Raw genomic sequence first — 25,934 nt, forward strand, 5'->3', positions numbered from 1 at the left:
TTTGAACTTGTAGATTTGCACGTTTTACACTAATTTGTATAATTCGGTGTGTCTAAAACGCGTTCAAACGGAGCTGATGTGGCCGTCATGTCATGTGGTTCTCAGCAGCATCAATTCGAAAATATCAACTGAATTAGATTACTACTAGAATTACCGACATTTTACTCTAATTTGCCCAATCAGACACCTAAAATTATCCAGTTGTCCAAGTCTGTGAAGCTTGAAGTGACCCTTGCCACTTTATGCAGGCGGAGCAAAACTGGGCGGTGATTTAAAAGTGACCGTGAACATTTTACCGAACGATTCACCGAGCGGGATGTTCGGGCTCATCCAACTTTCGCAAACACTGGATGAGAGCACCACAGTGGATGACCCGAAGGGCGTCGTGGTATTTCGAGTGGAAAGATTCCAGGGAAGCAGGTGGGTCGACCGCAAATAAATCACTTCAACAAAATTCAACCGAAATTGCGTTCCATTCGTTTTTCCTTTGTTTATCGTGCACTGTACTAGTCGCATTCAGTGGTATTTACCCTGATGAAGGCGACCTGTGTAGGACGTCGAAACGTCGGAATAAAAATACAATTGCCAGAAGAGCTCTATAAATTTGATTTAACCGAAATCATTTTTAGCGAGGATGTTACGTTGCTATGGGAACTGGACGAGTCAGCTCGATTCGATCTCACGCCCGTCTCGGGGAAGTTGCTCTTTCCTGCCCTCGTGCGGTCGAACGTGATCAGTCTCCGAAGTCTTCCCGACCAGATTGTGGAAGGAGAGGAAAGGTTCGAGTTAAGGTTGACGAGTGTAACTGGTGGAGCCGAGATTTCACCGGTAGCTGGCGTCGCTCAGGTCAGCAAATCTTACTTATGTTGAAATGTTAAAGTTGGGCAGGAACTTTGCCGAATGGTCCGGCGCGCCTGATTCATATACAGACATAAATACCCTTGGTCGGGATTTGTCCCCGGGAGTGTCCTGGGTTCGAACCAAAAAAAGGAGAAAAAAAGAGCCGAGTCAGAACCCGAGTACTCGGTACCGAGCATAGCTGGTTTTGAAGCTCGGTGCTCGGGCGAGCAGTTGAACAAACTGACCTAAACATTAACGTAAAATACTCGGTGTTTGACCAAACAAAACATTGTAGTTTTGGCCCATCACTAATTTTTGGCTAATCCCTACTATCTTGCATATTGTGATGTGGTAAATTTCCTCACAGCCAATATGTTTGCAAATGAAACCAAGCAAGCATATGTCGAAAACTTCTTGTTCAACACAAATAGACTGGATTTTCTAATCTGTTTTTTTATCAATATCCGATATTCTATTTACAAATTTTTAAACAAATAAACTGGAATAAAACGTACGTGATGAAATTCCACCAATGAAAATTTAGTCGTCTGTCGGTTACGTATTTGTGTGAAATAAAAACGTCGTCTGTCGGCTACGTATTTGTGTGAATCCGAACGTCACGTGACAGGTGATAATCGCTGCAAATCCGGGATCAGCGGGAGTTGTGCGGATGCAGGGATGTGAGGATGGATTAGTGATGGGGGAAGATGAGGATCGGATGCTGGGAGTGAAGCTGATCAGAGGTCCTGGATTGTTCGGGGAGGTCAAAGTTCAATGGAGACTCACACCGACTGATGTCAATACTTTCCACAATGTTCAAGGTAGTGGACCAACGCATGTGAAAATAAACAATGACTTAAGGCGGTTGTTCCCAACTGGGAAGGAATTTCCCTATAGCAGGGGTTCCCAACCTGTGGTTCGCGTACCACTAGTGGTTTTTCAGGTGGTACGCGAGTAGCTTTTGTTTTGTTCACAAAAACCTCGATTTGCAACTTTATATTTTGTTTATCTGGTTTTGTTTACAAAAAAAAACATTCCCCAGGCCTATTGTAATTGTTACGTAACTATTCCTGTTGTTTCGTATCATTACGATCTTCAAAATACAGGTCGTGTCAATTCTCAACAAAAAGCATAGTTGCTATGAAAAGCCGAACAACGCTGTGGCACAGGTGGCGTTAATTCTGTCAAATGATTGCTCTTGACAGATATATCTACTGTTTTGTGGCTCAAGTAGCTTAAGCTAGTGTTGAATAAAATATGATTCGAACAAATTAGTTGTTCTGTAAGAAGTGGTACCATAGATAGAGCACATTAGTTCCCTATATGGTGATACGCGTGGCAGTGTAGAGCGTCCAAGTGGTACGGGATCGTAAAAAGGTTGGGAACCCCTGATCTATAGGAAGGACTTTACTTTAACTGTTACATGTAGTTTGTAAATAGACACTTTAGCTCTGGCAATATAACCTGTGAAGTTGATAAAAGACCCAATTTTAAATGATCTTTGTATGGTTTAGCATCTACTATGTAGTGTATTGGGGAGGAATGAAAATGTTTTAGTGAGGAATTCGATAAAGGGTGGGAACCACTGGGTTAAGACTATCTTATAGTTTTCGAAATTGAACTTTATGTCGAAAGGTCATTTTTTGCGGTGGGGATAAAGCAGGTGTAAACATCAGCAAATAATCCCAGTTGCAGATTGGTTGCAACCTTGATTGTTTGTTCACATTACTCATTGTTGACAGGTGAAGCTCTGTTCGATAATCTCCAAAACGAGACGACGATTGTTATTGAGACAATCGATGACAATATACCGGAAGTGACAGAGGAATATAATCTGCAGATAGTTGCTGCCACTGGTAAAATTTAAATAAATTATTAAAGAGTAAAATTCCATTCGTGGCTGCAAAATAATTTGTTGCAGAAAACATTTTAAAATGAACATAAACATTGTAATAGAGTGAATTTGTTCACGCACATGTATAAGTTTGTCGAGACACCAGCGATGTCGAGATCGTTGGTTCGATTCCCGGCCTGATCATGTTGAAAGCATAAATCTTGAGACACAGTAGCTATTGTTAGTTGATGGAATTTAATTTTCACTTTCACTTTTTTCGCGCAGGAGGGGCAGAAATTGACGCTTCACTGAACACGTGTCGCGTAACAGTGACATCTAGTGACAGTCCGCACGGAACGTTCCAATTCTCCCAACCCGTTTATCACGTGAAGGAAACCGATGGTATGTCACATGACAATATCCACCAATCAGTAACCGACACGTCATCGTTTGCCAAAGTTACGGTGATCAGAAATAATGGACACATGGGAGAGGTGGGAATGAAATGCTTGGATATTTTAAACTTGTAAAATATGATTCTTTGACTTTGTTTCTAGAAACCGGTGTTTTTAAACTCTGTGTTGTTCGTGTTTTTGTCAAGAGTAAATTGAATATTATGCTCCAGGGGTTTTAGGACGGTGGTTCTCAACCTTTTATGGACTGTGGCCTTAAAGTATATTTTGGGCCTCGTGGCCTCTTCAAATAACAATGTAAGATCTGTGACCCCTGCAAAAAATGTAAATGGCAAACTCTTGTTGAAATTTAATAATTTCGGCTTTGAACAAGTTGAATAGAGTAAACAACAAACTGTAATCGTGACAAACCTCAATGTCGAAGGCCCCGGTTGAGAACCACTGCATTAGAAAGTGCTCGAATTTTGTTTGTTTCTTAAATAAGACTCGGCAACAACAATGACAGAATTGTTTGTTAACTTCTCCGTTACAGCCGATGTTTGCAAGCTTAATAACTTCATGTTAGCGTACATTGGACATTTGCAGAGAGGCTTCAGAATCTGCACAAAGCATCGAACAATCAAACACATCGTTTTTTCAGGTCGAAGTTTTCGTCCAAACTTTTCCTGGCAGCGCAACTCCAAATGTCGATTATTATCCTGTCAATAAAAAACTGCTTTTCACCAACGCGGAAAAGTTTAAAGATATCAACATAGAGATCATAGATGATAATGTCCCTGAAGGACCGAATGATTTCCATGTGAACATCACAGGTAAGAACGTTTTGACGTCATTCTGTATCATTTTGATAATTGTTGCTAAGGTAAGTTGGTATCTATTGCGGCCAATACTTCGAATGCGACAGAAAAATAAAATTATGTAATATTTGATCGTTCGTACAAACCGACGGCAACGTGACTCTTATATGTAAACCGCATCACGCCAGCAGGTGGCGGTATAGGTCTAGATCAGGGGTCTCCAACCCCTGGCATGCGTGGCCCAAAGTTGGCACTCGAAGTGATTTTTCATGGCACGCCAAACGATTTGCGTGTTTATGTTGAAGTTGAAGTAATAATTTAAACAGTTACACTGCTTGTTTTCAGTTGTTTATCATTCAATAGTCTTATAACCCAACCTACACGCACAATGATCTGTGTTTTTTGTTTACTATTGATATCAGCTGGCACAAACAACCATTACTCAGAAAAACGTTGACACGCGTCGCTTGAAGGATTGCCGACTCCTGGTCTAGATCAGGGCTTCCCAAACTTTCTTGCTCTGCGACCTTATTTTAGAAAGGAAATTTCTACGTGACCCCTTGATGGGTATAGCCTATATACGTGAATGATGTTTAAACAATAAATTTACGCACGTATACCATTTATTGTGACAAGGACATAATAACGCATGTTGGTTCGCGACCCACAGTTTAAAGAGCCTTGGTCTGGATTATTGCACAGAATTTCTGCACTTTGTGTTTTATCTGATTTTTGGTGTTTTTTCTCAACAGACGTGACCTTCCTGACCTCTGACCTTTTACCTCACGATTCACCCCCCAAGCTCGGTGACGTCACGCGTTCACTGGTGCGTATCGCGAAGAGTGACGGGGCTGAGGGATCGGTGGAGTTTAGAGATGAGATGATGGAGGTTGATGAGGATGCAGGGATCGCTCGTGTCGTGTTGGTGGGTTGTAGCCTCATTATCATCCTAAAATCCGGTTGAACGCTCCTAATTCTTCCTTTAAGTGATAATAAAGAAGCAAATGCTCCTGACTTAAAATCAGTCAAACAAAGTTGTAACAACCGAGATATATATGACACCTATACAGAGATCATCAGTCTTTAAACATTGCAAAGAACAAAGGTTAATTAAAGGAGAACAGATGTATTTACCTATTTTTTTTCTGAAACCATTGATAATTTGAGACGGGTTTAGCTCAGTTGGTAGAGCGCGAGTCCCGGAAAGACTCCTGTCGTGGGTTCGAATCCCACCGCAGGCTAGATTTTTCTAGTCTACACCTTGCCATATGGTGGTGAATGCTTGGTGACCAGTTGATTCGGTACAACGCCTTCAATGTGCCTAGCGTACTATGATTTTGAATTTATTCCAACAAACTCACTCGAGTTCAAGTTTGTTACCATAGAAACTGCAGGACCAAATCTTTTGATCAATTTTGAGCAAAATAAAATAACTTTCTTTGTTTTTACCGCAATTTTACTTCATCATTCGGGCCGTGTCGCATCAATTACATTTCCAGGTTCGTAACGGCGGAAGTTACGGAAGTATTTCGGTGACCTTGAACTCGCTCAACCAAACTGCGCGACGCAATGTCGACTTTCTACTGCCTTCTGACGGATTCATTGTCGAGTTTAAAGATGACCAGCAGGTGGCGGAAGCGAGGATCCGGATAGTTGATGATGATGAGATGGAGGAAGAGGAAAAATTCACGCTGATCATCTCAGATGTTGCGGGAGGAGCGAGGATGGGAGGAAGACTTCTTACTGAGGTGGGAGATTAAACTTTTTGGTACTGAGATTTTTTATGGCACGCCAATGATTTACGTGTTTATCTTGAAGCAGCTGGCACAAACCACTATTACTCACAAAAGGTTACCGGCCCCGGGTGTAGATGTTTTACAGTGGAAGTTATATAGATCAGGCGATCTCATATCACATTTATGTGCTTATCCTCTGGGTGTTTAATTAGTTCCGATTTTTCGTCAAGGTTGTGATCAGGAAAAGCGATTTTCCGAACGGACTTCTCGAATTCGTCGGTGATAATCACGTGACTGTTGCCAACCCAGGCGTGTCCGACGGACCGACGCAGCTGAAATTTTATATCGAGAGACGCGGAGGAAACCGACTTCTGGTCGCCGCTAGATGGCGTGTGACCAGAACTTCTCCCTACATATCGCCGACCACAAGGTTTGTTGTGTGCAAATGGTGTAAAAAACTGAATTGTGTCCAACTAAGTTTTTGAGCTATTCTGGCAAATGTTTTTTATTCCGACGTTTCGACGTCATATTCAGGTCGCCTTCATCAGGGTAAATAACACTGAATGCGACTATAGTACACTGCACGATAAACAAAGGATAGAAGAATGAAACGCAAGCACGTCACAACGCAACGAAAACACCGCGCGATTACAATTGATTCGCCCTTTAATTGACCTTGATTGGTTTCAGCGCTTCGGCACCTGAACCTGATATCGCACGTCCCTACACCGGCACCTTCAATTTTGCCGATAACGAAGGGGGACAAAAAGAAATAACCGTCACAGTACTTCCACATGGGGGCGCCGAAGAGGTGGAGGAAAACTTTATGATTTCTGTGGAAGGTTTTTACCCGGCTGAGTTGAGTCGGACGAAGGGAAATGTGACGATTGTTGTCGCTAAGAAGGTTTGTGTTCAATTTTATGGTTGGGAATTTACAATCCATTTTAACATTAGTTTAACCGCCTACAAATTGAACTAATATAAGCAGGTATTGCTCTTCCAGCAGTTTTTGTTATAAATACTCGGCGTTTCGACGTCCCATGCAATAAAAAATGGACCAGGGAGGGTTTGTTCGACTCGAGTAGTTGCAAATTAATTGAATCGACAACAAATTGAAGTTTTTTTAATTAACGGGTTTTCTCCTGGATTCAGTATTTCATTTGGTTTCATTTATTTTCTGCCCTGTAGCGTATCATGAACTGTAAGATGTTTTCAAGGTTTGAACAAAACATTGATATTTATGTAAAACACATCAGTGCGAAATGGTGATTATCACATTGTATGATTACTGAAGTTTTCAAACATTTTTATTTATTTGATTGTATTACATTTTGATTTCCTTCCAGGGTCATCCGAATGGAGTGGTGAAATTTGCTGATTCAGCAGAAAATATGGTAACAAATTTTCTTGTGGAGAAATCCATTCTCATAAAGTTATTCTAAATCTACTTAATGTTAGCTGATGTCAGTATTTCAAATTACAAATGTTTGTACGGTGTAAAAATGGTCATTAATTGTTGCGCTAGCTAAATGTTTCCCAACCAGAGAGAAACTTACTTTATTTTTTTCATGTGCTTTGTAAAATTGACACTTAAGCTCTGGAATATAACTTGTGAAGTTGATAAAAGATCCACTTTTAAAAGATTTTTGAATGGTTTAGCATCAACTATGTAGTGTATTGGGGAGAAATGAAATAGTTTTGAATTGTTAAGTGAGGAATACGTCGAAAAAAGTTGGGAAACCACTGTTCTTGTTTATTTATTTAAATATTTTTTTGACAGGAGACCAACGAACCATCGTCCGGTTTATCGCAACTTGTTTTCCCGCTCAAACGCACGCAAGGAACTGTGGGTGATGTGAATGTCACGTGGGTGGTTCGACCAATCAACGCCGAGTTCGGAGCGAGTCTTGATGACGTTGACAAGTCAACCGGTAATATGATGTTTATGTGCAGGTTTTTTAAGGTTTGGTTTGGGTGACCGCTAAGTAGTTTTAAGAGACCGCAAGTGTTTCATTCAAATACCAAAAAATAGCCATTTCCAAATTTTGGGAAACCGCTGGAGAAATTTGACAAAACACCTTAAAAAAAACACTGTTATGTGTTTGTGATTTCTGTATATATTGATTGCTTGTATAGACATGTTTCCCACTTTTGTCAAAATTGAAGATAAAAACCAAGCAACGACGCAAAGGTGCAACTCTTCGCCTTTCTTTATTCTAATTATTGAATTTTTGGATTTTATTAAAATAGAAATGCAAACTAAATATTTTGTGGTGCCTTCAGTTTTTACGAGTTTACCAAATTTTTTCAGGTTTGGTTCAAATATACGCCGGTCAGTCAGATGCGGAACTGATCGTAAACATCAACGAAGATTTAATCCCAGAAATCGATGAAAAATTCCAAGTAAGGTTGGACGGCGTGATCGGTGGAGCAGAACTGGACACAAACAACATCGTCAAAGAATTTACAATAAAGTATTTTCTGTTTTGGTGAAAAATTTGCGTTTTTTTGTGCATTTCAGTTTTGTCTGCTCAGCCACATTAATGCTTAACTGTGTGCAAATACCGATAAAACGTTTTGGTTTAATTCTTTACATTTTAGTAGGACCAAAGACATTTTAATACCCGTTGACTGGGCACGGATATTAGATGTCTCATTATTTTATTGTTGCCGCGACAAACACATTTGCTCAGTTTTTTTTTTAATTTTCTGATGCTGGAACTTTCTATAAATTGAGATTTGTGATTTATAAATGTTTCCATCGTTCCACTTCAGTGCCAACGACGACCCACATGGGGTATTTGGGGTATTCCCCTCCGATCAGCTGGTTCGAGTCGACGACAACATGAAGAGGTTACTTCAGGTCAATGTCACACGTCAGAAGGGTACTTTCGGTCAAGTTGTGGTTGGATTTAAAATTAAGTTTGATGTGGTGAGAAATGTTTCGTTTCGCTGTTTCAGAGTGAACTGGATTTTGCTGTTAATTTTTTTCCGCAAAACATCAACAAATTTAATTTTTTGGTTTATTTCGCAATAACAATTTACTTTGGCGGTTTCCAACGTTTTTTGACAATTTTTTCATTTTGACGATTTCAAATCCTTTTCTTTCCGTTTTAACACAAAGTCAAAAGTCGAATCAAAATTAAACAAACATTAAGAATATCGACTTCATGGGACCAGAACTGAGAATTAATTTGCTTTATCGTAAAAACGAAATTTGAGTTTTAAGTTTTAGGATGGTACACGGGACTCCTGGGATATTTCACTTTGATCCCAACCCTTCTCTCACTACCTGTTTCAACGGGGTTGGATGATAAATTGTTATTAATATTATGTAAAATTATTCCCACAGCCTGATAGTGGGATGTCCTACCTCACAACGAACACCGGAACTGTTACATTCACTACCGCCACCAAGTGGGCAGTGGAGGAGATATCAATCCGATCATCTGCGAATCTGCAAGTGGGAGACATGTTTATTATTGAGGTAAATTCAAACTTCATGTGAGAATTGCTTGGTGGGATTTGCACGGGCAGTCCAACATATTTCTGCACGATTTATTTAATATTTCACTTTATGAAATTGAATAACAAATTGCCGAATTGAAAGGGTTCCCAGTGTAGTGGGTGCAGACTTTACGCGTAACTCATGTTTTAATCTGTGAAGGTAATTTTGCAAAACCAACCGACATTTACTTGAACAAATACTATCGACTCCCGAGTGTTAAACTCATGCTGTAAGTTGGACCCACGTTTTTCACACGATACCCTAAAACTATTTAAAGCCTGAATTCGGCCGAAATCTTGGTTTATCAAATCAACCGAATGGTCAGGGAGGCTACGGAATGTACATTATAATGTTGTATGTAAATTGATACACGCCATGTAATCATGCACATTCGCGTAAAGAGCCTGAAATTACGAAGTATTGTTGTAAACTTGGAACTCCAGGTCATGGCCAGTTGTGAAAAAACTTGAGCCCGAAAAATCCGATCCGACTTACGAGTCTGTGCTCGAAAACCGTGAATTGTTTTGTTTTATTTTTCAAACTGGTTTCCCAATGAAATTTTGTGACAAAGCAAAGGTTTAAGCATTTTTTGTTGACGCAGCTGACGTCAGTGGAATTGTTAGATGGTGACTCAGCAAAAATCCTCCCATCCATTTTAACTCAATTCTCGAAAACGTTTGTGGAAGTGCCCCCTCAAGCGGGAAATCCCCAGATCGGTTTCGACCCCACCGTCCATCACGTGACAGATGGTAGAAACATTTTGTTGTTGCATATTTGAAACTAGAGTTAAAAATGGTATTTACAACTTCTGAATAGTTTCTTTTAAAGTATCATTATTTTAATGTTTCAATCTAAGTGTGTTAATTTAGATTACTGACAAGATGTTCTTTATTTTTCCGGTTTCATAGAAACATTTTGTTGTTGTAAATTTCGATTGTAAAACTTGTATTTACAATTTCTGAATTAGTTTCATTTCATCTAATAAGGTTTCCATTGTTTCAATGCCATAACCTAATGGTGTTAACTAAGCACAAAATATTTTTTACAATTTATTTTTATTTATTCCAGTTTCACGAGATATGTGCAAAGTAAGATTGTTGCGAACCGGTTTATTTGGTCCCGTCACAGTTCATTGGGCATCGGGATATCCAATGAGACGAGAACCGGAAGGCTTCACGCATGGTCGCACACTGCCTTCATCCGGTGTCGTCACAATGGATAATTTGCAAGAGGAAGCAGATATTTCAGTGCGGGTGAGCAACCTTACATTCACATAAACTATGCCCCTCACATACAACCCATGCCCCCCACGCACACCTCTGCCCCACATACAACCCATGCCCCTCACTCGGAGTTCATTTAGACTCGTTTTTTTGTGTTTGGTGCAATGCAATAGTGGTTGAGTTGAGTTTATTTCGCTGGTGAAACAAACCGTAGCGGCACAATTGCACTGAAATATTCATTTTGCTTTCTTGGTTGTTGCAAGAACCTAAAACCTCACCACTTGTATTAGGGAAAGTATTAGGAAAGGGTTCGACAGGGAAATAAACCACTGAAAAGAAACCTGCCCCGGATAGTTTCAAGCGCCGGAAGGAAGGGCGCAGAACACACATCGCAATGATACATTAGCATTCAGTTGTACTATACATGTGAAGCAGACTTGAAAATTATTATAGTGCGCATTGTGCTACATAAAAGATAGTTAGAACCATTTAATTTTAAAGTGAAAGGATAAGTTACTCTAATATCTACATAAATGGGTCAAAAAGACGGAGATTTTGTCGATAGTTGAATATGCAGCTTTCTATTCGTTGAACTTACATTATTTCCTGTTTCCATCCCCACCAGGTGTTGCCTAGCAACGACCACCGCAACTTGTTCGCGATTCACATCACACGAGTACATAGCTCTCTACCGGGCGGTGCATCTATGCTGAGTCACCGTGACGTTGCAGAAATCGATCCATGTGGAGCTGTAAGGTTCGCGGATTTCTCTCAACGGGTGACAGTCACAGGACAACAGGTGCAATTTTGTGGTTTTCATATTTCGAGGTCACACCTTGCTTTGTGACTGGTCGTTGAGTTTTAACATAAAATAGTGTCAGCTTTTCACAACGTTCGATCATTGGGTGGTTGTTCTGTGGACCTTTGTTGCCCATCTATGCTATATACCAGGGCTTCTCAAACTGTGGGTCGCGAAACATCATGCGTTACTGTCACAATAAATGGTATACGTGCGTAAATTTATTGTTTAAACATCATTCACATGTATAGGCTATACCCATCAAGGGGTCACATAGAAATTTCTTTCCTACAATGGGGTCGCAGAGCAAGAAAGTTTAGGCAGCGCTGGTATATATGACAGCGACACTTCTATCGTTTCAATCCATTTACGTCATAAATATTCAAACACGTTTTTAATTTTGGCCGATTTGTTTTTCAGCTCAACCTGACTGTGGAGAGATTATATGGAAGTCGGTATGACATCATCATTCATTACGTCATCACACCACTTACCGCTCACCCAGGAGTGGATTACGTGCCATCCGACGATGACGTCATCACGATGAAGTCAGGGGAGGTTGAAGCCACCATTGACGTCACTTTGATGACATCATCAGTTCCACAACTAAGCAAACAATTCATTGTTAACCTGACTATGACGTCACAACCACAAGATATTTATGCTGGTTTGTTTGAAATTGTTACCTAACTATTTACAAGTTAGTTTTTGCAAACTTAAAATTTATGGTCTTTACACAATAGTTTGAATTTTATTACCTATTTTGGTTTTGCTAACATGTAATTGCCGTAGAAACCAAGCATAGGTCACATGTACGAATCTGTCCGCTTTCTAATTGATATTCAGATCAACTCGCACAAACCACTGTTACTCACAAAAATGTTGCCACACCAAGCCTTCAACGTTTTTAAGATTTTTACTCGAAAAGTAAATTGGCACGCGGTGCTCAAAAGCTTGCCGACCCCTGCTTCGTTTCACTGTTGCTCAAAATTTGTGGCTCTTTGCCTCAGGAAGTCTATTTGCGAAGTTAATGAACATATAAAATGTTTGAAACATTACAGAGGAAAAATATTTTTGTTGATAAGTTTTAGATGATTGATCATTGTGACATCACACATATTTCACGTCATTGTTGCATCACACATATTTTCGACCAATCGCGTCATTTTTTTCAGGTCTTTCTCCGCGAATCATCGAAAGTGAGAGGGTTAGTCACGTGACAATCGCCGAATCACGTGACGCTCGCGGAGTTATTTCCTTCGATGACTTCACAATCGAAACAAATGAAAGTGGGAGGGACGGCGGACAAGTTCATGTTTTAATGCTGAACATTCGACGTGAAGGTAAAATATCAATGAGTGCTATATCGGATATCAGACTGCCACAAAAAACAGGTAAAATCATAAATAATTTCTTTTAATAATAATAAGAAAATATTTATGCTTTTTACCTGTTTTTTTTATGAAATGGTCTAAATACTTAACTGACCCGAAGCAGGAATCTTTCTTTTTTACATTCTATTGTCTACGGGAGATTCCTTACACAACAAAACTGTTTCAGCTCTCCAAAATCGCGAAATATTTTCTGAAATTTTTTCGTAATTTTCTGTTGTATTTTCTGCTAATTTCTGTTGTATTTTCTGCTAATTTCTGTTGTATTTTTAACTAATTATTATATAACAATGAAATGATTGTTGCGTCAGTTGGATTGTTCGGTGACGTCAGCGTGATGGTTAGCTCGTTCGGGGAGGGCGAAACACTCGACATGGGGGTGCAAGATTCAACAGCGCCATATAGTGGCTATATAAAGCGCCGAATCCAAACCGATCGGACAAAACAAGCTTCTGCTGGTCTGGATTATGAAGTTCGACCCATCAACGTCACATTTCAGGTTTGATACGAATTAATTGTAAATAATAAGGGGTAAAAATAAAAAAATAAAATGGTGTATTTTTAAAACAAACTAATTCCAAAACGTATTTTTATGCAAGATTTGCTTTTGTTTACCTTTTGGTTTGTAAGAAAAAAGTGTTTTTGTGGCAACTGACGATGTGTTTGACTTGTTTAGGACGGTCAGAGTGAAGCCACTATACCAGTTGTTGTGCTGGACGATGAAATGTCGGAACCTGATGAAGCTTTCTTTCTCTATCTACATTCTGCCACTGGAGGTGCCAGAGTTGATGATGTGAACGGGATTGTGAAGATTTTGATCCAAGCTAACGATCTGCCGAATGGAAAAATTGGATTCGAAAGCGAAAGTATGAGTTTTGTTTGAGTTGGAAAATTGGTAGAGCTACTAACACAGGAGCTCACAACACGACTATTTGGTAATTTCCGGTAGATGGCGTAAATTGCAAATTGCTAACTCAGCAATTATTGTCATCGCAAACGCCTGTACTCCGCTGTGCCACCTAGCGGAAATTACCAAACCGGCGTGATGTGAGTTTCTGTGTTAGTAGCTCTACCTGGAAATGAACCAAAATAAGCGACACAATATTTTAACCGCATATGATCTTTATGGTGGTTTAATCTTTTCAACAAATTCGTAGATTTCGTGTTGGATGAAGACTCGCCATCCAGGAGTGTCGACCTAAAACTTGTGAGAAGTCATGCATTCGGTGATGTCACTGTACACTGGAGAGCAGTAGAGAGCCTTCCTACTGGTGACGACAATCCTACAACAATCCCCACTGTGACATCATCAGTGCATCATCATGACGCAAAAATGTTAAACGAACAGATTGAAGTGACGTCAGGAGATGTGACATGTCACGAAGGACAATTTGATTGTTACATCACAATAACAATGAAGCATGACGAAGTAAGGGACACTTGTTACATCATAATGTAATTAACGACAGAACCCATTGAAAGCGTCATACCGAATCAGCCGGTCACCAAGCATTCCCATATGACAAGGCATAGGCTAGAAAAATCTAGCCTGCGGTAAGATTCGATGGCGCCTTCAGTGGGCCTGGCATATGAGTACGCCGTGGTCGCTGGTCTGCATGAACGCTTCAGGGCTGATCCCAGTTATGAATTTATGCTTAGCTTAACCGAAAATGTAATTAACGATTGATTTTGAACTTGGGTAGATTTTGCAAATTTAGCGTGCAAATGTGGCGCGTTTTATTTAAATGTTTCGACAATTATGATCATCGGTAAAACAATAGGACAGAAGAACAGATTTAATACAAAATGTTTTCAGAGCGCTAGTATGGTGCGATTTTGATGATATTAACAACGCTTTAGATGGGACCTGTTTGTGTGGTAAATTTTATTTCTTTCAGTTGGCTGAGTTTTCCGATTTCTTTTTCGTGGTTCTCGAGGAAGTTAGTTATGGAGCTGAGATCGATGAAACGCGTTCAGTGGCAAACCTGGCGATACTCGATAGCGATTCACCGCATGGAAAATTCCTCTTCACTTTGTCGTCGAGGTTCGTGGCCAACTCATTGATAACTCACATTGTTGTGTTTTTGTTAATTTAGTTTAATCGCGACCTAAAACTTTCCGCTGTTAGGTTTACAACCATTGTTGGAAGCCATTGTACAGAGTCGTCTTTGGTGAATAACGGTTAAAACAAATTTAAGAGCTTTGTTTTTCACGGGATTCGAACCCACGACCCTCTCAAGTACTAACCAGTAACATGACACCGTCCAACGTTTCCAGCGTTTCCCACGTGTTTGGCAGCGGGCCACAGTGGTCATTTGTGCAACTTTGTCACGTTCGAATCTAATGAATCACATTTATTTCATAAATTCTATGTTCAATAACTTGCCCGATGTTACATCAGCTCCATCGGTGAAGGTTTCGTGTTTTGTTGGATTTTCAGTTTCACTTTAATTGTTTGCAGGTTGCCAGTGGTTACCAAGGGAACAAAGTCGGTCGGTTTGACAGTTCAAAGGTCAGGAGGAGACAGCACAGTGACGTCATTGCGTTATTCGACCCGGCAGCTTCGTCGTGTCGTCACAGTTGCAGGGGTGACTTTGTACCCTGCTGTCGAGGACGTCGATTACAAACAGAAAGACGGGTCGGTAGAGTTTGAAGCCGGACAGGTTCGTTGCCGGAAATACTTGATTGTCTCCTGTGTGTTACGTCATAATAATCATTTAAATATTCTGATTCTGTCCTAGAAGTACTCTTCCAACTGACAAACGTATGTAATTAAATGATTGAACCCCTTTTACGAAAAACCATTAACATTAGCGTGTGATTTTATTAAATTAAGGCACACATCGTTTTTTGGAAGCACTGGTGCTTATTATGGGTCTCCTTACAGATTGTGTTTGCCTGTATTCTTTTTCTGACTAACGCTGGTTTGTTCCACGTGTTTGGACAAGAAAGAGTGCTTCCAACTTATTCAAATTTGCACACATGTTAGTTAACATGTTTTAGGCTTTGCTTTAAAGATAACATCTGTTTTGTTCGCACCAGACCGGTTCTAACCAATTTTCCAATGTAATAATACACAACAGATGTTGCTAAATATTTGTTTCTACAGAGGGAAGCCTACCTGACCTTTGACCTAGTGACGGAATCAGCTTCGACCAATCCGCTTCCTCAGATATTTCAGGTCGTTCTTGATTGGTCGAGCGGAAGCAGTGAAATCAGTGATGCGTATCATGTTGCAAACGTCACAATTGTACGATCGGATGAGAGCAAGAAAGTTTGGGGAGTTTACGAAGCTTTGCAGCAGGTGGGATTGTTCGCTTACTGATTAAAACCAGCGAAAAAAACTCTTGCATTGCCGAAGTGTTAAAAAAATACTTTAAAAAACGGTGGACGACTTCAGACTTGTCAAAGTTTTTTGTCTGTTATTATATGCGACTGTTGTCTCCGTCTCTCGTGCTGAGTCTCTGGTGACTCATTATATAATATACTACACACGGTTTATATGCTTGGAACAAAAATGTCTCCAAATCCTGGCACTGAAAAACGCGACCTATTAACTTATTATCCGAGCTCTAATGGTTAGATTATTTTCAGGATTTGGATGATTCTGTGGTTCAAGGCATCTTGACTCAGCTGAGCAATTTTGCAGAGGAAAATTTAAACGGAGAGCAACTTTCAATCTTCCATGGATGTCTGGACAGGATTATCAATGAGGGCCGGACGCGGAGATTGCCGCAAGCGATCCTGCAACAAATCTACGAACTCTTCTGCAAAGTAAGCAACATCGAAATACGAATGTAAAATGTTGGTCCCAACTCGACACAACCGACCATTTTATGTTTTGTAGCCGGGTTTACAAAATATTTCGGGCAACGGTTTTGAGACTACCATTGTGTTTTGCAGATTTATTTTTAATCATAAATGCAAACTCTTTCAGTAAATAGTCTTCATGATTTAGTGGAATAGCATTCGGGTATTTTCCGCAATAACGCTCACTGAAAACGACGTAAACAACCTCTACAAAAGTTTTGAAATACACTAAACCTCGATTAACCCGATCCCCGCCTAAATCGAACAATTTTTCTTGATCCAATCGGATCCGTATTACGAGGTTTACTAAAGTGCCGGACTTCTTACGGCCCGGTGTCATCCGTCCTATACAACAGGGGTCGGAAACCCTTTTTTGTACCGTTTTTGAAACTGAAATTGTATCGCGGACCGGCCTTCAAAAAACTACAAATATTCAGCAATGAAAACGCATAAATTAGTTTATCATCCCCGGGATACATGGGCAAAAGAGCATTTAACTGTAAACTGTATACGGCCCGGTAACGAACTCCTCGCGGACCGGCGGTTGCCGTCCACTGACGTAGAACGAATCCAGTAACAACAATTTTCGATTTTTCAGTTGTTGGATCCTTATCGTCTCGACGCTGTCCACGGGTATTCCCCTTTTTCATCGTCGTTCGACGAATTCGCACTTTGTCTGACGTCACAAAGCGACTGTGTCTCAGATGACGTCACTGCGCGATCGATGACGTCATGTAGTCACGTGATGGTCCAGGTATGACGCGTTGAAATATTTGTTTGAATAATTTTGGCAAAACTTTTATTTTTGTTTCAGAGTTTTCGGTCTTTTCCTGAACTCATCAACGGTTACTCGTTTCAAGGAGGGGGAGGAAACTTTTTCAAGGTTTGCAAAATTGTTGTTGCGAAGTAGAAAATGGTTCGCTGTAAAGTTGACTGGAATGAAAATACAGCAAACCTCGGTTAATCCGGACCCGTTTGGGCAAAAAAATGTCCGGATTAACCGATGTCGATTAGTTAAAACCTTGCCACATTACAAATCATTTGTACCTCGAGTTTTTTCCGGATTAGGTGAAGATCAGGTTTAACAGATGTCGATTAGTTAAAACCTTACCGCATTACAAATCATATGTGCACCGAGTGTTGTCATGATTAGGCGAAGATCCAGGTTAACCGAATAAAAATAACTCTCAGTTATTATTTGGTTCTTGTTTTAATTTCCAACAACTTTCAGCTTCCTATCGATCTGTTGGACGTCAATCAACACGGAGTCGATGGAAGGAACCCGAAATGTTTCGACGTTTATTTCGTTGAATATTCGAGTCAACTCTGGTTCGAAGTGAACGGGGAAAAGGTGGGTGAATCTCTGCTTTGAATCAACACAAGGAAATAGTCGAGTCTGTTTGCTTTCAGGGAGCGATGAGCAACAAAATATTTTCCGTTGGAGTTGATGGGAAAAATATCCATACTTTAACGTCGCCGGTTAAATATCGAGTTTACACAAAAGATTTGAGGATTTCGCCGAAAGGGGCGGAATGCGTTTTATGGAACGAGGTAAAAATTTGTACAATTTTTTACCATTTATAAAAGTATCGAGCCAATACATAATAAGCTTTGGGGATGGACCGAGCCGAGCCAGAACCCAAGTCTTCGGTACCGAGCATCGCTGTTTTTGATGCACAAACTGACCCGAGCGTTAAATTTGCATATCCATGCGCATACTTCTGGGGCTTGTACAGCTTAATACACCACTGGTGACGTGAGTGACCTCGCAAAACTACAAAATTAGCGTGGACTTGGCAATGTTTGTGACGTCACAATGCACCGAGCGTGCTTATGGTTCAGCACCAATGTTAACGTGAGATGCTCGGTGCTCGAGCTAAAAGAACATTTGCAGTTTTGGCCCATCCCTATAATAAACTTATCATGGATTATTACCCTTATTTATATAATCAACGTTGCCTGAAATTGAAAACACACTAACGTTCCCAAATATATGGACAAATTCCATGCCTCAAGTTTTGATTGGTTTTTATATGTTCAGGTTTAAGAAAGGAAATATACTGTAGTAACTAGTAGGCTGTACGCACTGCAGTATATAGTAGGTCAATTATGTTAATCGACGATGCCAGTGGTATTGAACACACCACATGGTAGCACTTGTAATATCGCAGACATATGCTTGTGACAGTTTAGGTTATTTGTGTTAGGTGAGGTTTGTACTTTATGTACTAAAGCACCATGTGACACCCTTCATCACTTCAAGCCCATCTGTTTGTTCACAGGCCTCCTCTAGATGGTTGTTAGATCCACGTGATCTGTGTCAGGTGGTCAATGACGATTCAAACTTCGTGGAATGTGAATGCAGGCATATGTCGGTTTACGCTGCGCGAGGGCCCACGGACAACTTGGCAGGATATAATGAGGTGAAAGACTTGTGAAGTGTAAAAACGTTTGCTGGTTTAAATTAATCCAACAACCTTTGAGGAATCCTCCTAATGGTAAAAACATAACATATAAAACATATGTATAGGACGTCGAAACATCGAAATAAAAGTACAATTTAATGGTGAAAATAACGGCCCAAATAGAAAAGCGACATGCTTTATATTTCAATCATTGCTTCACGTGACTCAAGTGGATATAAACGGGTGTAACTGATGTGGCACTTCATATCACTGATGATGACATGAGCATTTGCCGAAACGTTTGAACAACAAAGCATGTCGCTTTTTACGGCTATTTTGGCCGTTATTTTCACCATTATAGGCTACTTGTGAACGTGTATAGTGTTCAAAAATACAATTGCTCTATAAATACATGTTTGCTGACAGTTAGTTTATGTTTGAAGGCAACTTATGCTGCATGTTTTATCGCGATGGTTGGATCATTACTAACTGTTCTGGGCCATCATCTCTGCTCGAAGAAATCAACATTTGCCGCAAAGCTTATGATGCACATGTATTTTGCTTGTGCCATGACACAGGTACATTTTTGTAGTTGGAAACTTTTTTTTGTCAAATAGTTTCAAAACGTTACGGATCAACTTTTTAATTTGCGCTGATTTTAAATGTCTCTTGACACATTGTTCTGTTCTTTTTATAAAATTTTAACCTAAAAAAAGTCTACCGTGGTAATAAATTGTGATCGAGCCTGGTTCAGTTAAACAAGTTTTCTAACCTACAGACAAACCCAAAAAGTAGGCTCTTTTTTAAGTTTGTGGACAGTCGTTGAACTGCATCTAAATTTTGTCAATAACTGTGGCTATTTTTTGGAGAAAAAAAGTGTTTCCCATATAAATGGATTTTTGTATAGAATACCGACAGTTAACGACTCTGTGCTTTTCTCATATAAAATATAAATATTCGTCAATCAATGTGTTTTTGATGATTTTAAACTTTCAGTTGATGTTCGTGATCGGGGCGCTCACCAGCAATCAGTTAAGTGAGGAAAGTTGTGCGGCTCTCGCTATATTCCTCCACTACTTCTGGCTTGCTCAGTTCACTTGGATATTCATGCAGTCAATCAACATATTACAGGTACCAAGTTACAACGATTGGTGTGAAACAGGTTGTGTAATAATGTATTTCAAACAATCAAACCCGCAACCCGATATAATTGCTGTAAATCAATGGTTCCCAACGGGAGAAGAATTTTCGAACTTAAGGGGAGGAATTTACCTTAATGTTTACATGTGGTTTGTAAATATACTTTAGCTCTGGGAATATAACCCGTAAAGTTGATAAAAGACCCAATTTTAAATGATCTTTGCATGGTTTACCATCTACTATGTAGTATATTAGAGAGGAATGAAAATATTTTAAATTGTTAAGGGATGAATTCGAAAAGGTTGGGAACCACTATTGTAAATTCTTTATTCCAGTTAGCTGCAGAGGTTGAACATAATTTTCCATGCTTCTCTAACCCCACAATTTTTACTTTGCAGGTTTTGGCGTTCAACAATGAGAACACCGATCGACTTTACATTCTTCACTTCACATTGGGTTGGGGAATCCCCTCTATTGTGATCTTGCTTTATGTCATCATAATGTACGCACTCGGATCAAAATCGCTGTTCCACAGTTACGGCGATGTCCATCAAAATGGAGACATGTAAGTTGTACATCTAATGATGACATGAGGTTTGCCGAAACTTTTAGATAATAAAGTACGTCGCTTTTTAAGTCTATGTGGCCGTTATATTTCTCATTAAACTTATGAACAGATCAGTGTATATAGTGTTTTCGTTGCGTGGTGACGTGCATGCGTTTCATTCTTTTTTCCTTTGTTTATCGTGCACTGTACTACGCACATTCGGTGTTATTTACCCTGATGAAGGCGCCCTGTATAGGACGTCGAAACGTCGGAATAAAATACATTTGCTAGAAGAGCTCTACAAACTTGAGATCCGTGCATAGTGTTCCAACATTTATCTGGTGTTTAAAATTTATTTGCTGTTTACTTGCAGGTGTATGATAATGAACATTTATGGAGTGTTGCTCGGTGCTGTGACACCTGCAGCACTTTGTCTTGTTGTGACGATCGCAGTTGGAGTTGTTCTTTACCAGCGAGATGTTGGTTGGAAACAGTTTGACGATTTATTCAGGGGAAGATACAATTCCGTCGGTGAGTCGCTTCAAATATGACACGACCAATTTTGTGTTAAGTCACAATCTCTTGCACAAATATGAATGCTATGCACAGGACCTATCCCTCCAATACTAGACATGTTAATGTCCACGATCACTGAGTCAAACTGTTTCAGTAAATGATTAACTAAGAAGCAAACATAGGCGCCGAGTAGGCAGTGGCGGGGTTGCGCCGCCACCTTGGGTTTGTAAAACTCGGCGCCTATGGAGCAAATGCCTCTGACTCGAAGTAGACACAACAGAACAAAAGCATGAAACCAACTGCATGCGATAACAAACGCACGAACGGAAAAAGGAAATCTCCCGCACAACATTTAAATACGATATTTTTTGTGCTCAGAAATCCCGCTGTTGTTTTTGTCATTTTTTCTCATCGCATTCACTTGGTTGTGGGGAGGAATCCACCTTGCATTCGGCCACATGTGGGCGCTCGTGCTATTCATCGTTTCCAACTTCATACAGGTTTGAATTTATTTGTTGTGTTGCTTAACCTGTTCAGTTTGATACCGAGTTACTTTGCAGGGGTTCTACTTCCTGATTGCATACGGACTCCTCCACAATGAAGTAGTTCGGCCCACTAAAGCTGTTTACCAAGAAACTCCGATAAAGAATGCACAGGGGCCTCAGCATGGTAAGAAACAAACGGGTTTTAGCCCTGACACTGAGATTCTAGTCGGGAAAATTTATCCCGCCTGTAACCTCGAGGTTCGGAATAAGCATGTAGTTGGTTAAAGTAGGGAAATAAGTTGACAGCTCTACGACCCGTCCTGGGATTATCGGGTTGGAGCGTTGACATTGAGATTTTTGCCCGGTGGAAAGGTGGAATTAATAGCCACCGAGGTTCAGGAAAACCATGGTGTTGGTTAAACTAGGTGGAAAAGTTAGCAGCTTTGCGACCCTGGTTCCGTGCATTCGGCTTGGTCTGCTGTCCCACGGCACAAATTGTTTTTTAGTATTAATTAGCTCAACAAGTTGGCTGAAAATCAAACACGTTTGGTTGAAATCACAAACGCTTTTAGACTGGTGAGTGGTGACTGTTTTTACAACTTTAGTATGACGTTTCCGACCGCTATGCGTTTCCAGATTTCGAACACGATTTTGTACTTAATTGTTTTCATGCGGAATCAAACCGTCAAAATATGAATCGAAAGCGAACTTTAACCACCTAAGTTTGTTTGATGAAGTAATTCGTAAATAGCTTGTCAACAACGGCGCTTAAAGGGCATCAAGGGGATTGCCGTCAGCGAGAGGTTACTGTGGGTCAATATATAGCCCACGTAAAACGACTCAATATAGCAGTGTGAGATCCCACTTCATTACGGTCAGTTATAAGAAGATTATGCTCCATAACAAGTTTTGACCGTTAAACTTTGCAACCCTAAGAGATCGTCTTACTAGATTTAATAGCAAAATGACAGTGGTTGTAGCCCGTGCTCGTGTAGTATTGGGTTCGTTTATTAGCTTAATTTTGTTCTTTGGCTAGTGTCAAACGTGCTGTCAGAGCAACTTTTGATATTAGGTGGCCAAAAAATGTACCCTGATAGCTGATACCTAACATTGGTAGTGACTAGTGTTATTGCATATCAATCATGCTCATATTCGCTTAAACAGGAAAAATTTGACAACTGTGTTAAGTTAAGGTCTTGTGATGGGTTTACAGAACAATATTTTGTTTGCAAACACAATGATTGTATTTTTCTCTGGCACTAAACTAAAACAGGTCTGTGGCTGCACACCCACCAGCATTGTAAAAATATTTTTTATTTAATTTGGTTATTTTTTATTTTTTGATGTGAACAATATCTGTGGAAGCTAATACCGGGTCACAGTAACATAGTTGTATGTGTTTCTGCTTGTCGAAACACTTATTTTGAAAATAGCCAGGATAATTATAGACAACCATTGAAATGATAATATTCTTTAAATATGGACAGTGAATGATGTGTGCTAAATAATCGAGTAAGTTGTAAGAATTTGTAATTAATATCCCTACTGGCACTTATGGGTGTTTTTAATTTTTTAGTAACATATGCTGGAAGTGCAACATACGGCAGTTCACCACCTTCAGTATCAGGGGATGTCCATAACAAAAGCACACAAAGTATAGCTCAACATTTTGAGGTAGGTCTCATTGTACATGGCTTGTGTGATTATGCAGAGCATATGTAAAGTATTTTTTGTTATTTCAATTCTGAAACATTATGTGGTTTCATCAGGTAAAGGATTTTGGTCAGTGGTGGGATTCAAATTTTTTGTCAGTCGGTTCTATTACAAAAGTCATATTTTTCAGCCCGTTCTGTTACAAAAAGTCCGTAATGCTAACCGGTTCACTGCTCTCATACAATTTGGTGAGACAGTTCTATAGAACCGGTGCTGAATCCCACCACTGGGTTTGGTGATTGTAATTATTGTTTTCATTTTAGAAGGGTGGTTGGGAGAATCCAGGATTGGAAGTTGGTGATGAGAGTTTGGATGAAGATGGAGAGGATGCTGAGTTTGATGATCTCATGTTTGCACTCAACAACAGTAAGTTATTCAACCATTTCAACATAAAAGTCTTCAGTGATTTTGTCATGAGAACATTGCATTGTAAATAGTGGTGGGATTCAAATTTTTGGTCAGCTATTACAAAAGTCATATTTTTCAGCCGGTTCTATCACAAAAAGTCCATCGACAGTAACCAGTAATGCTAACCAGTTCGCTGATCTCATAAAATTTCGTGAGATGGTTCTATATAACCGGTGAGAACCGGCTGAATCCCACAATTGATTGTAAATAGTTTGGTTTCTCTTTGCACCAAATCTTTGTGGATCCTAGCAGACAAACTATGATTGTGTCGGTATGCTGCATAATTTATTTCCACTGTTACAAGGTGCACGGGTGGGACTGGATGATATCGAAGAAACAAGACTTGCATCTAATCCACCTAGTGTTGGAAACAGAAGTGTTTCGTCTCAAAACTCTGTCAGCAACGAGCTTTCCCGTCCGGTCCCAAACACCACAAACACAAAGTCCCTTCCCATCCATGACACACATCTGTAACTGGGTTTTGTGAAAACGAGTATTTTCAATGCTTACTTGCCATGTAATTTTGTATTGTAGTGAAAAGTTTAACAGGTTCGTGAAGAAGCAAAGATTGTGTTGTAAATATGTTTTTATGTAAAATAAACTATGTGATTTGTTTATTATATGTGTGCACTTTCTGACAGATTAAAAAAGTAGTATAAAGGACTTCAAGAAGCCACATGCCTCTTGTTTTTTTGTGGTTTAAAAAAACTTTCCGCAAACGAGTGGTCAATTGTTTTATCTACTGTTTCCATTTCTTGCATTTTATCTTTTATATCATCAAAGGTGGGAAAAATAAATGGAGAAATATTAGTGTCTGCTGCTTGTGTATTGTGAGCAATGCTGACACAGTGACTATTGTCAAGCATTGTCTCGAGGAATTGCCAATCACTAGCACAGTGCCCATCTTTTTCCAGGACCGTGTCCATGGTGAACCAATTGTTGCTAAGCGGCGACTTTACAATAAAGTTTAACGACTGCAAAGGAAATGTTATTCCGTCGCCTGTAGCCTTCACAAAACTCTCCTTCAAACACCAATGTCTGTAGAAGCTCTTCATTTCAACTTTTCTGTCTCTTCTTATATTTTCCCACTCAGCCAGGGTGAATTGCCGCTTCATCAAACTAAAAAACTTTTCCACATCTCCATGATTTTCCCGCGTGTCCATCACATCAACTCCAACCTTACACTGGTTGTCGGCAACAACCACAACATAATCACCTTGATGTGATGCATTAAAGCTGGTTGCCGACCCTTCTACATACGGCTTCTGTCTTTCAGTTCGTTTCAAGTCAATATTTTTCCACGATACGTTTGTACAGGAAACTAACGCGTACCTAATCAGCAAGCGGGCTATCAAACTTAGCTTTGCGTCATTTTTGAAGCAAAATTCCGATATTCTTTTCCTTTCCTCAAGTTGAATACATTTCCCACAAAGAAGCCATTCAGCCTGTGTTGGAAGCCACGTGGTTGCGTTAAATGCAAGCTTAATTGTGTTTGTCATTTTTGTAAATTCGTAAACGCAGATCTAATTTCCACCTGCATCAGCAATGTTGTAGTTTCTGTAATTTCAGCAGATCTGATTATTGCAGTTCTCGCCGAAATCTAGTAACGACACTCAGTCTCCTGTTTCACGATATTTATTGTCTTATTAACGTGCTTGCTTAAAAGGAATCGGAAATGCGATAGAAAGACAACAACAACACACAAGTCCAAGTTGTATTTTTTAAGCAAAACAAAATTGCAATGTTGTTTCGCCGGCTTTTAATCCGGAGCTGGAAAATCACTTCTCTCGCACGCAATTTTGGTGCAGGATTCACATGTTTTGGGTCTATCTTTGTACTTATGTGATGTAATTGTAACTACGTTAAAAACAATAAATCAAACAAAAGCCAAAACACACACACTAAAACAAAATTAAAACTCGCAATTTATCTGTAGACCTGCAATAATTAAAAAAAATAAGTTGGAAAATTGCGTCATCTTTTTGTGAGTAACGTAACGTAGTCAATGAAGGAACATATTAAGTTTAAAAGTACACTTGCCATATTTGGTCCACCTTAACTTGCCTACAAAGATCAACGCAATTAAACACCATATTTATTGTTTTATAATAGAAACATGATGCAAATTTTTGCTTGCCAAAAGTTTTCTTCGTAACGTCCTTCTATGGGTTCCAAAACATTATCGTTAAACAGCATGACAAAATTGCGAGAGAGTTGCAGCACGCTGGAATAAAACGAAGTTTTTTCTGCGATACATCTCGTTTTGAATTTTTGTATGTTTACTTTAGACAACACTTAAATGTTTTTGACACATTACGAAACACAATAAAAATTAAATCTGAATAAATAGTTGTGTTTCACGGACAATA

General features: G+C 39.6%; 2 protein-coding genes across 2 annotated transcripts in view; one reads left to right on the forward strand and one right to left on the reverse strand.

Annotated features, from left to right (window-relative positions):
- LOC145215598 (adhesion G-protein coupled receptor V1-like) overlaps positions 1–24,390 on the forward strand; it is a 63,348-nt gene extending 38,958 nt beyond the window's left edge. Inside the window, exons 72-112 of the mRNA XM_080084312.1 lie at positions 249–420; positions 630–846; positions 1,469–1,661; positions 2,583–2,696; positions 2,960–3,168; positions 3,728–3,899; positions 4,637–4,809; positions 5,384–5,632; positions 5,851–6,050; positions 6,311–6,524; positions 6,967–7,014; positions 7,401–7,551; positions 7,932–8,094; positions 8,396–8,552; positions 8,973–9,107; positions 9,730–9,877; positions 10,197–10,381; positions 10,977–11,150; positions 11,571–11,817; positions 12,326–12,493; positions 12,853–13,040; positions 13,218–13,407; positions 13,699–13,970; positions 14,440–14,585; positions 15,003–15,204; positions 15,651–15,845; positions 16,136–16,315; positions 16,950–17,105; positions 17,166–17,234; positions 17,583–17,702; positions 17,762–17,902; positions 18,634–18,774; positions 19,200–19,334; positions 19,753–19,887; positions 20,295–20,461; positions 20,817–20,974; positions 21,338–21,459; positions 21,520–21,628; positions 23,021–23,118; positions 23,421–23,523; positions 23,870–24,390. Coding sequence (XP_079940438.1) covers positions 249–420; positions 630–846; positions 1,469–1,661; positions 2,583–2,696; positions 2,960–3,168; positions 3,728–3,899; positions 4,637–4,809; positions 5,384–5,632; positions 5,851–6,050; positions 6,311–6,524; positions 6,967–7,014; positions 7,401–7,551; positions 7,932–8,094; positions 8,396–8,552; positions 8,973–9,107; positions 9,730–9,877; positions 10,197–10,381; positions 10,977–11,150; positions 11,571–11,817; positions 12,326–12,493; positions 12,853–13,040; positions 13,218–13,407; positions 13,699–13,970; positions 14,440–14,585; positions 15,003–15,204; positions 15,651–15,845; positions 16,136–16,315; positions 16,950–17,105; positions 17,166–17,234; positions 17,583–17,702; positions 17,762–17,902; positions 18,634–18,774; positions 19,200–19,334; positions 19,753–19,887; positions 20,295–20,461; positions 20,817–20,974; positions 21,338–21,459; positions 21,520–21,628; positions 23,021–23,118; positions 23,421–23,523; positions 23,870–24,039 — 6,686 coding nt within the window. The 3' untranslated portion in view covers positions 24,040–24,390. The remainder of the gene's footprint in view (positions 1–248; positions 421–629; positions 847–1,468; positions 1,662–2,582; positions 2,697–2,959; positions 3,169–3,727; positions 3,900–4,636; positions 4,810–5,383; positions 5,633–5,850; positions 6,051–6,310; positions 6,525–6,966; positions 7,015–7,400; positions 7,552–7,931; positions 8,095–8,395; positions 8,553–8,972; positions 9,108–9,729; positions 9,878–10,196; positions 10,382–10,976; positions 11,151–11,570; positions 11,818–12,325; positions 12,494–12,852; positions 13,041–13,217; positions 13,408–13,698; positions 13,971–14,439; positions 14,586–15,002; positions 15,205–15,650; positions 15,846–16,135; positions 16,316–16,949; positions 17,106–17,165; positions 17,235–17,582; positions 17,703–17,761; positions 17,903–18,633; positions 18,775–19,199; positions 19,335–19,752; positions 19,888–20,294; positions 20,462–20,816; positions 20,975–21,337; positions 21,460–21,519; positions 21,629–23,020; positions 23,119–23,420; positions 23,524–23,869) is intronic.
- LOC145215607 (L-aminoadipate-semialdehyde dehydrogenase-phosphopantetheinyl transferase-like) lies at positions 22,626–25,433 on the reverse strand. The gene has a single exon (XM_080084329.1). The coding sequence runs from the start codon at positions 25,062–25,064 to the stop codon at positions 24,231–24,233; it is 834 nt and encodes a 277-aa protein (XP_079940455.1). The 5' UTR covers positions 25,065–25,433; the 3' UTR covers positions 22,626–24,230.
- Positions 25,434–25,934: the final 501 nt, after the last annotated feature.

The sequence above is a fragment of the Phallusia mammillata genome, chromosome 2, assembly GCF_965637545.1.
Source record: "Phallusia mammillata chromosome 2, kaPhaMamm4.hap1.1, whole genome shotgun sequence".
Taxonomy (NCBI): Eukaryota; Metazoa; Chordata; class Ascidiacea; order Phlebobranchia; family Ascidiidae; genus Phallusia; species Phallusia mammillata.

What these genes read in the sequence shown, in the direction of transcription:
- LOC145215607 (XM_080084329.1), bottom strand. Translation starts at nt 25,064, where the DNA reads ATGACAAACACAATTAAGCTTGCATTTAACGCAACCACGTGGCTTCCA.